Here is an 11,738-nt window from a genome sequence, read left to right as displayed (position 1 = left end):
GAGAGAAAAAGCCAAATAGGGAAATAAAAGCTTTATGACCATACACACCAGTTAACTTATATTACCAGTAGAGTCACTGAGTCATAACAGTGTATGAACAAGCAAAAGTCTAGACAATTCAGAGGAAAAATATTAGAGAAATGGAAATATTATACAGCAACAAAAATTAAACTATGGACATGTGCAATAATGTGGATTCTCTAGTGAAAAATAATAACAGCATCTAGGCTATAATCTATTTAACCCCTTTCCTGGAGTTTGGAGGAATCCCTCAGGGAAACACGATAACCTGGTCTAATCTTGTGACCTTTACCTCCAGAAATACATAATAATGATATTTGTATTAATACTTACATTTTATATCCTTAAACCAAGCATCTAATTAAAGAGCTTCTCCCTGTTATTTTGTCATACTCTATCCCAGGAGTTAATCCTCATGATAAGAAGAACAAAAATATTTCAATTTGTGTGCATGATACTTGCTGTAGTCTTGAAATAAATCTAGGAAGTTGAGGTGGCATACAGTAGCCATCATAGGCCCAGGAATCTCCCTGGGCTCATTACAAGATTGAAAATGAGCAATGCATTTTTACTACTTTTGAAGTATTGTGTTGTCAGATTCACTACAATTTTGTATATATTTCATAAATACTTATTTAGGACCTCATGTGTGCTATGCACTGCAGAAGATTGAAAAGTAGCAAGACTTCTAAATTGTTACCTAAAAAAGGCCAAAAATGAAGTATGACATGAAGCCATTTGTGGCCTAAAAGAATAAATGAACTACTCAGCGTCTCAAATGAGTGCCCATTCCTATCCTTTTTGAGGTAATACGTAAATGAATCATGGAAGCTGCAGCATGTAAGAGAGACCTTGAAGAAAGGACACTATTTCAAGTGTAAATGAAGATGGGTGCAGTTGGAGCAGCATTCTATGTGGGGAGACCTGTATGAACAAAAAAGCATGTATCTGAAGGAAGGAAGGAATGTTCAAAAGCCTTTCAGTAATTCATTTTGGGTATACTATAGGGTCCATGAGGAGAATTGTGGAGGAAGAGACGTCAGAGTTAACTCAAGGAATTTTATTGGGTAGGGCTACAAATAATGCCAGGGTTAGCAAATGCAGAGTAATACATGTATAATGTAGACGCATTTATTTATCATGTTCTCTACATGTCCATAAACAAATAAACAGATGCCTAATGATATATAAAATTCTAGATATATATACCACATATGCACGTAACTTGAAATCATTGACAATCCATTAAAAGTTATCAAAGATGGATATTATTTAATCAGAGTTCTGTTCATGAAGAATATTCTGAGAGCAAAGCTTGAGAAGTAAGAGAATATCAGCAGGATGCAGAAGTTACAAGACTATTGCAAGTGACAGATAAGAGTAGTTTTAGCAGAAAGGCCTCAATTATGTTAATAGGAATGGGTATGGAATCATACGTGAGAGAGGAAGGGCAGGGTGAAACTGAAGATGGCTCACCCATTATAGTAACAGTATGCATTGGGATGAACTCTTACACGTAAGGACTTTGGGGCACAAAACCTCCAAACTCTTCCTCACTTTTGTGTATTTCCCAGAGACCCACTGGCAGTCTGTTATCATATCATCTTAACATTTATTGAACTTTGGTAATAGGCATTTTGAAGCCTCTTGTGGTCAATACATTCCAATAACCTTATATGTAATACTTATTTCTTATCAGCTTCATTAATGTTTTAGGAAGGTTGAGATAATTTCTGTCCTATTCTGCCACTTCCTTTTTCCTTTCTATGGCTATCCCAATCAAATTCTTCATCTCTTAGCTTTCTGATACTAATCTATGTAGGGAGACCTGTGTGAACAAAAAAGCATGTACCTGAGAGGAAGGTATGTTCAAAAGGCTTTCAGTAATTCATTTTGGGAAGCAACCCTAGGAGCACATTTGGCTGAGAGCATGCACTCACAGTTTTCCCTGACGTTCATTGTTTTAACTCCATTCTCTTTTTTTCTTCTTTGCCTTCTCTTTTCTGTTTACTTCTCTATGTGATAATCAAGTTGAATCCCCACAAGAAGTGAAATTTGCCATGTCCCATATAAAGTGGAATGCCACACCTTTTGATAACTAGCAGAGTTTCTGGGATTTGCCTCTGTTCACTCAAACACAACCCTGCCTGCACTGTGAATTAAGTGTGATGTGAGTCTTTAGACTGCATAATATATATTACTGTTGAAAATTACATGTTCAAATTCTTTTCAGAAGAATTGCACTATTATACTTAATGCATTTATGAACCATATTGAGAACATACAAGTGTGTAATATATTTGTTTTCTTCCTTAATTATTATAGTATGACCATAATGAACAGTATGATTATAACGAACACTTGCTTAGAATTCATTCTATGTATTTGATAATGTACATACATATTTAAGATATTTTGGATACTGCAACTTTAAGTCATTAAGCTATGGCAATTATAACTGCAAACCTTTGAACCCTAATCAACACATGGCAACATCTAATCTGCACAATTTTGTGTTGCTTTAATAAAAAGAAAACAGATACAAGTAGGAGATCTAAGCATTTCTCTTTAACATTTTTGTCAGTGAGTGTATGACTTTCTTGTTTCTCAGGCTGTAGATAATTGGATTTAACAAAGGAATTATCACTGTGTAAAATAGAGAGTCCATCATGTCTTGATCATCTGATTGTGTAGATCCAGGCCGCACATACATGAAGAGAAGGGGGCCATAGTACAAAGAGACAGATAAGAGATGGGCCCCACAGGTGGAGAAGGCTTTCTTTAGACCCTGCACAGATTTCTTTTTTTAAGATTGTGAAAAGAACGAGACTATATGAGATAAGAACAGTCAGAATGGTAAACACCTGTATTGACCCAGAGAAAATAAAAACCATCATTATATTAATAGAAGGGTCAGTACAAGAAATCCTAAACAGTGGTATAATGTCACAGAAAAAGTGATGTACTATAATGGAATTGCAGAAGGTCAATCTGAGTAAGAAACCACTATGAATTATGGCATGAAGAAGGCCACCTAAAAATGATAAGACTAATAGCCGGATACATAGTCTATTGGTCATAATCACTGGATAAAGTAATGGTTTGCATATGGCTACATAGCGATCATAGGCCATTGTTGCCAAGAGAAAACATTCTGTGGTTACACTGATTGCAAAGGAAAAGAATTGTATATTGCATTCAGAGAGAGACATCATCTTACTCTTGGCAAAGAAGATGACCAGCATCTTGGGAGTCACTGTGGATGATAACCAAGCATCTACAAATGCCAAATTCCCAAGGAATAAGTACATGGGAATGTGAAGGTGAGAATCATTCCATATGAGAACAATGAGACCAAGGTTCCCCACAATGGTGAAGAGATATATCACTGAGAACAGCAGAAACAGGGGTATTTGCCACTCTGGTTGATATGTAAGTCCAGTGAGAATAAACTCGGTCAGCAGTGTTGCATTTTCCTTTTCCATGTCCTCACTGGAGGTTGCCTAAAATGAAAAGGAGTAAATGAAAAACAAAAGTCATTAAGAATGTGTAATGTGAAAATATGGGCTAGGAGAGTTGAAATAATACCGTGCAGGTCAGAATGCCCTCTTTACTTTGTTTAATAACTCTATAATAGGTGGAATCTATTTTGGGGAACTAAAGTAAATACAACTATTTAAATTTCTTAAAAGTGCAGTAATAAACAGATTTGGAAAAATGTACATTCTAAATATGTGCTATATGTATGGGAATAAGATTCGGTGTGATAGGATAATTCTGTGTGTGAGACATGGATGAAGGGTCAAGGGAAACGAAGCTTGAAGAGCCTGGGTGATAAAATGAATTGAATGGCATGTGAAGCATCTTGAACATTACTTATCAGGTGGTAAACATGCACAAAAAGTTTAAGAGGACGGAGTGGCATGTAAGTTTTATTTGGTATATATAGGAGTCGAGAGGATAAGCTACAGGGAGGGGAAACTGGAGTCAGGAATACTAGTTAGGAAGACGTTACCTTTGTTTAGTGGTTTCCAAACCAGATTACACTCACAAATGTCTGAGGAACTTTTTGTGCAATATATATAGATTCTGAGGTTTTATTATGGAAATTGATTAACTGGGTTGAGAATGAAGTCTACTAACCTGCATTTCAAAATTACTCCCCAAGTGATTCAGATCTCTGTCAAGTGGCTAGTTCATGGATAAATGGCATTGAGCATGATAAGGAGGACAAGGAGATAGTTGCAAAAGAATTCAGAATGTAGAGTCACTACTTTAGTAAAATATTGAAAATGAAGGGGTAGTCAGTGAAGGGCAGAGCAGACACTTGGTGACTGGATAGATCTTCATCAAAAAATGATTGAGGACTAGGACGAGATGTTTGTGGAGATGGTGTCCTCTAAACATTCATATGTTTGTAATATGAATCTACTAAAGCTTAATAGAAATAATTAGGGGTCATTGGGGTACCTAAAGGCATCCTTATGAATGACCTAACCTTTGGAAACTGTGTGCAGAATGAAAAAAAGGAAACTCAGGTGAGGAAGGAAGCTTGAAAAAATGTATTAAAGTGGTCATAGAAGATAAATGTCATTTTTCAGATGCCAAGCTGATCCTCTGGGTTATCACATCACCTTGAGGGCAAGCAAAGTCCATCAATTACTCCATAAGCATTCTTAAGCTAGAAACTGACTTTCCTCTCCCGCTTGCACCTTGAGTGAGAGGACTTGATGTAGTTTTAACAGATCAACCCACCCACCCTGGATTTAGAATTTGGAGAGAGGGAGAAAAGGGTACAAAACAAAAGAAAAGTTAGGAAGCTCAGGCAGCCAAGGCACAATATGAAGGCTCCAGCAAAGGCTTCCTGACCCCACACCATGGAATGTAATTGTGAGCTGTGGCATTCCAAGTCTGCAGCAATGACAGCAGACTTGGTAGAGCTAATAATCTTGGGACATGATTTTGCTGTTGACTGACTGCCCTGCTGCTTCTCTTGCTGCCCATTTTTTCCAGTCTGTTCCTCCAATCCCCCCAGCAGTTCTATGTTAGAGCAAAATGCTCTTCTAAAAAAATTACTTCACAATGCCACCAATAGCCTTGGTTGGTGGCAGTGAAAAACGGAGAGACAAGAAAAGAATACAGAGCAGAATTTCAGTGAAGTAGGAGGGAAACTGGACAGCTGAGTGTTAAGAACATAAAGAGAGGAGAGGTGCATAATAAGGACAGTTAGTTACAATGCCAATTGCCAAAATAAATGCTCTAGTTGGACAAGGAACAGATGTGACTGAGCTTGGACATTAAGAGATTTTTAGTGGCTTTAGTGAAAGCAATTTCTGTTATGTTATACAGTTGAGAACCTGTACACAAACATAAATTATTTTGCTGTATACTACTTTTCAAAATATTTCAAAAGAGAGGAAGGCATCAAAATGAGGAAGGGGACAGGATAAATAAAAGAGAAATTTGGGCAGGTGTTAATTTCACAAGGTGGAGGAAGAGATTTATGCAGAGAATAACATAAACATACATGGGTAAGCATGGAAAAGACAAGCCAGATACATGTATCTGAAAGACTGCAGACAACTGAAAGGGAAATGTTCAGTGTTTGAGGGTAAATGTTAGTCTTAAGCCTGGTGTTCACTAAAAGTTATCAACATTGGAAATCTTGTTCTTTTTGTCAGATGTCCAAGTGTATTTTCCCATGGAATTGTATACTCAAGAGATTTTCATTTTAAATTTTGATTTACAAATGTTGTGTTGTTAATAAATATACTAGCTCTGCCTGTAAGTTCTTCCCATATTTGAAAGTTGCTTTACTTTATTAGGGTGATTAGACCTGAGTTTCTGTAGATATTCTGCTTGTTTTACTTTAGAGCACTTTTTAGCCATCAGTTTTTTTAACAGAATAAAATTGAGCCAAAGACTAGAGCCAAACATGGGCAATATAAATGGCCAATGCTGATTATTCCAGTTATAAATGTATATTTATTTGGAAGGGGTATCCTTCTGTGCAATCCCAAATCACAAAAATTGAAAATTCTCGATTCAAGTTGTATGTGGGTGTTTATTAAGCCAAAATGCTGGAAGGAGAAGTAGAGGAGCGTGTTATGCATATTTCCCTCTATGTGTGTATAAAGTACTCAAATATTTGTGGGAAGTGGACAAATGATAGAAGAATTGATATGTAAGTGACAATTTAAAAGTTTAAATCAGTGAGTGTGTTCACTTAGAATGAATCTTTTAATCAGAAAAGCAAAGATTTCTTATGGAGGAATCTTTATGAACTGTTACTTAAACACAGTATACATAGTTTAATGTCCTAGTTCACTAATACTTGTAAAGTTGTTATAGATATTGTAAGAGATAATAAAACACGGTTACACAGAATAATTCAGCCTTGCAGCTATTTTGTCTACATAGATTATATTCATAAAAATACATTATACAAATTGTTCACTGTTTTGGCGTATTCATCTGCCTTTTATGGAATCTTATAATGCAATCTAAAGTCATTATAAATTTAACAGTATTTTTAATTTCGTATGTAAATAATAAATATTGTAGAAATAATTTCTTTCTTACCTATATCTTGTAAGAAATTGAGGAAATCCTTTCAAAGTATTAGGCCTTCTTAAGTGGGAAAAATAAAAGAGCACAGAAATGACAATAACATAAGTAGCAACTCTTGGCACACTGATTCATTTTGGAGGCTTCATTTGCCAAGCTCAGGAAATATTGTTTATATAAATTTGCTTTGAAGCCAAGAGTCAGCCAATTGTGCAACTGTTGCTTTTGTTAGAAGAGGAAGGCATGAAAACTGATTCCCCTACTAGCACCCAAGGATTCCCTTTAGGACAAAGTTAAGCTGTTCTACTGGGCATTGAGCATTTGGACAACTATGAAAAGGCCTGTCGTCCTCTAGGGTATAACAGACTCTGCAATCATAAACATCAAGTCATTGTGGACAGTTCCAGTTTGAAACTGCACTTATACCACTACTTACTACCACAGATGAAATTGTGCAAACTCCAGCTTATGTATAAAACATTACTCTGACTGCATTAATGTGGTCTTAATTGAGCTAATCATACATAAGACCAAATTAACGAGGCCAAAGTTCTGGAACCCACTCAGGTGCCACCCCGGAAAGTTGTCATCAGTGCAAACCTGCAGCTCCCATTCTACACCTACACTGCACTCCCCACTCTGCGCCAAAATGAGAAATTGTTCTAGGCGGGAGGTCTGGGAGAGGATCATAAAGAAAACAAAGACAGAGGACCACAGTGGGAGGTGCCCTAGGACAGTGATTCTCAAACTTTAATGCCTGTGAATCTTCTGGAAATTTTGATAGATGCAGACTCTGTTTCATAGGCCTGGATGGGACCTCTGGGTCTACATGTCTAACAAAGTGATGTGAGTGGACATTTGCCATCCACAGGGCCTTCATCAGAAGAGCCAAGATTATCAGAGGGCCTAGATCACTGGAGAAACATAAAATGGTAAATTACAAAGGGAGAAGCACAGAACTACCAAAGAGGGCCAGAGGGGCCAGCATGAGTGGGATCCCAAGGCGCCTTGGAGGATAAGTCAGGGTTTTGTTCTTTACCCCAACATAAAGGAATTGAGGACCTTTGAATATGGCAGTAATGTGCTCAGTTTGTCTTTTGTGCATTGCAGAGTAGGTAGGCAGTGAAACTACATTCAGAAATAAAACTTAATTTACTTATTTGTGACATTTTGATTTGATGTCAGAATAGTAGAAAAAAATATATAACTTCCCCATGGAACTTGATTGGCAATATAGGAGAAAAGAAAGTTATTCCTTTTTGATAGACTGATTAATCAGTTTTCCCACTTCCTTTGCAGGTGAAAAACAAGAGGACAGAAAACAACCTAGATAAAACAAATGTCCTGGGAAAACTCAGCACAGCACAGGGGTAGAGTAAGTGAGCAGTACAGTGTGTAGCGGTGGCTTCAGCCAGACACCGACTTGACTTCAGTTTACCACCCCCTTCATTTTGTTGCTTATCTATTACTACAGAGGTCTACAGTTTGGCTTCCAGTGAGGGTAGTCTTTTCAGTGTTACCATTTATATAGGAGTGTTGGGCTATCTCCTTGTAGTTTTCACTTCCATTTCCCTGATGCCACATTACAGAAAGCATCCTGTTGTGTCCCCTTTTTTATATCCATATATCTTGCTTGGGAAGTATCTGTTCAATCCTTGCCAGTTATTTAATTGAGTTATTCATTTTTTGATTAGTGTGATTTCTGAATGTAATGTATATATTGTATATATAATCTATACACAGGTATATAATGTGCAATTATTTGTCAGGAATCTTGAGTACCTTTCCTTCCCTCAAGATAGCACACCAGTCTGTTACACAGATGACATTATAATGTTTGATCTCAGTGAGCAAAAGGCACCTAGTATTCTATACTTATTGGTAAAACATTTACATGACAGAGGGAGGGAAATAAGTCTGACAAAAGAGTTTAGGGGCCTTCTATGTCAATGAAATTCCTAGGGAGCAGATAATACAGGGCATGTCAGCTCTCCCTTCCCAATTTCAAGATAAGTTGTTGTATTTGACCCCTCTTGGAACCAAAAAAAGAGACACAACACCCAGTGGGCCCTTGGGAATTTTCAGGCAACAGCATGATCATTTGGGTATGTTTACACTTGGCCCACTTACCAAATGACCAGATAGACTACCAGATTTAGTTTTAGTGGGGCTTAGAACAAGAGAAGACTTGGCAATAAGTCTAGGCTGCTGGCCAAGCCACTCTGCTGCTGGGGCCATGTGATCCAGTACACCGTGGTGGCTGAAGTGGGGGGGCAGGGGCGGGGACTGGTTGGTGCCATTAGTAGGCTTCTGCAGGGGAATCACAGAGCCGGCACTCAGCATTTTGAAGCAAAGCCTGACATCCTCTGTGATAACTAACTTTCCTTTTGAGAAACACCAGTTAGCCTGCTACTGGGTCTTATTTTAAAATAAGCATTTAACTATGGGCCACTAATTTAACATGCAACCAGAGTTATCCTTACAAACTGGATGTTATTTGATCCACCAAGCCTTTAAGTTGGGTGTGCAAAGGAACTCTCCATCATGAAATGGAACTGGTATATACATGATTGAGCCAGAATAGGCCCTGATGACACAAATAGTTACAGTACATGGATCAAATGATGATGGTTCACATACCTGCTACACTGGCCTTTCCCTCCCAGCCTGCACCTACAGCTGTATGGGGGAATTTTCTATGGTCTATTGACAGAAGAAGACAAAACTGGGACCCAGTTTTCAAATGGATGTGTGTAAATGCAGACATCACCCAAAAGAGGACAGCCGAAGCACTGTAACCCCTGTCTGACGTTTCTGAAGGACAGCAGTGAATAAAAAGCTTCCAAGTAGCAGAACTTCAAGCAGTGTACCTAGATGTTCACTGCGTTTGGAAGAAGAAATGACCAGATGTGTGATTATATACCAATTCATGCACTATAGCTAATGAGTTGGCTGGATGATCAGGGACTCTGAAGAAATACGACCAGAAAATTGATTACAAGGTGATTTGTAGAAGTGATGGATCTCTCTGAATGAGCAAAAAAACATGAAGATATTTGTGTCTCATGAGAATGATCACCAAAGAGTGACCAAAGTAGAGTAAAATTTAAATAATCAAATGGATAGAATGGGCTATTATTGGACACCTGGTAGCTTCTTTCTCCAGTCAATTCTGTCATCAGCTAATGGGTTCATGAACAAAGTGGCCAGGTAGCAGCAAAAGAGGTGCTAGTTCTCGGGGTAAAGGGGTCCACCTCCTGGAGCAAATTCCCCTATGTATCTGGTGAAGTTGAAGTAACAGAAGGGGAAGGACCGGTTGGGAGCAGCTGTTTTTATTGCTCACAGATAGCTCAGATTCGCTGACCAGGCTCAGCACGGTCTGTCTACTCCAGCTGTGGCTCATGCTCTGCATGCTTGCCTCTGGCCCGGGGCTCCATCCATCTCCTCCAGTCACGACGAGTGCTCTCCTCTGGTCCTTTCTGTCCAGTCCCCACTAGCAAAACCCGCTCTGTGCTCCATTTCGCAGCCACAGGCGATGTGCTCTCTACCTCCTGCCCACCCTTCTGGGAGGAGCTTTTTGAATGGGTCCTTTGTGACTGGCAAAAACCAGACCAATTACTGACCAGGAACTAAGAGGAGGAGAGAAAAGCCATTTTCTCTCCTCCCCTTGCCCCAGATCCACCAAAAGCTGCAGTGGTAAACGCTCATTGATATGTAAATGGACTAAGGTCAGGCTAGAGATTCTGGAAATTCTGTAGTTTACCCCACAGCTCACACATGGAGATCCATTTACTAAGGACAACTTCGCGGGAGGCATTTCTGAGTGCTTTGTGTTCCAGGAGCAGAAAACACTGAGTTCCAAAGATACCACCATTCATGGAGTGATCACCCAGATACTTGTTGGCAAGCTGAGTATATTGGACAGTTTCCATCACAGAGGGGAAGTGCTTTGTTCATACTGGAATAAATACTCACTCTAGATACAGTTTTGCCTTCTCTGAGGTCAGTGTTCTGCAATAATGATCATCTTGGACTAAACTGAATTTCTTACCTACTGTTTTAGTGTTACCCACAGTGTTGCTTCAGATCAGGGAACACACTTTACAGTAAAAGAGTGCAGCAATGGGCTTATGATCATAGAATTCACTGGGTATAACCTGTTCCCCACCATTTTGAAACAACTTGTTTGATAGGAAGATGGAATGCCTTCTTGAAGACTCATTTACAGCAGAACTAGATGGATATTCCTTGTGAGGACCTCAAGACCCTATGTCTTTTCAGAATCAGCTATGATCTGTGGTACTGTTTCTCTAATAGCCAGGAATAAGTGGTGAAAATAGGAATGGCACCAGTCACTATTGCCCCTGGTGACCCACTAACATAATTTTTGCTTCATGTAACCTTGATCTTATGCTCTGATTGCTAGAAGTCTTAGAGCTAGAAGAAGGAATGCTCCCATCAGGACCTACAGTAATGGTTCCATTGACTGCCACTCAGTCCGTTTGGTCTCTACATACCTTTGAATCATCAGACAAAGAAAGGCATTGCTGTGTTGTCTGGTGTGATCAATGCTGACTTCCATGGGTAAATTAGGGCTACAGGTCTACAGCAGAGGTGAGGGTAAGTGTGTGAAATACAGATTACTTAAGACATCTCTTAGTATACCATCCCCTGTAATTAAGGACAATGGAAAATTTCAACAAGCCAATCCAGGAAGAACTTCTAATGGCTGAGACTCTTCAGAAATGAAATTTGGGTAACCTTAACAGGTAAAGATCAATGACCAGCTGAGGTGCTTGCTGAAGGCAAAGGATATAAGGAGTGAATAGTGAAGAAAGGTAGTTATATATACTAGCTATTACTCTATGATCAGTTTCAGAAATGAGGACAGTCATTCCATGAGCACCTTTTCCTTAGTTTTATATGAATACATTTGTGTGTGTTTCTTTAGAGCAATATCTTTGTTTCCTTTCCGCTAGTATTTGCTTATTGTAACATAAGATATATTGACTATATAACATAGTAATTAAGCATTGTTGACTTAATATCATGGCATTTAAGTTACCAGATATCAAAGAGAAAAATAAACACCACTGAGGTATTTACCTCCTTCTTTGGGGAAGGTTTTAGTGTCTTTTCAGTTGTGCATA

The 11,738-nt window shown here is 38.6% G+C and overlaps 1 protein-coding gene across 1 annotated transcript; it reads right to left on the bottom strand.

Annotated features, from left to right (window-relative positions):
• Positions 1-1,112: 1,112 nt before the first annotated feature.
• On the bottom strand, positions 1,113-4,948 carry LOC118927874 (olfactory receptor 5H2-like). Its single transcript, XM_036916561.2, is given in 2 exon segments — positions 1,113-2,827; positions 2,829-4,948. Coding segments are annotated over 2 exon segments (930 nt in total). The 5' UTR covers positions 3,507-4,948; the 3' UTR covers positions 1,113-2,575.
• Positions 4,949-11,738: the final 6,790 nt, after the last annotated feature.

Source organism: Manis pentadactyla, chromosome 1, assembly GCF_030020395.1.
Source record: "Manis pentadactyla isolate mManPen7 chromosome 1, mManPen7.hap1, whole genome shotgun sequence".
NCBI lineage: Eukaryota > Metazoa > Chordata > Mammalia > Pholidota > Manidae > Manis > Manis pentadactyla.
Note: the sequence above shows the minus strand (reverse complement) of the source record. Positions and strands in the feature narration are given on the sequence as shown.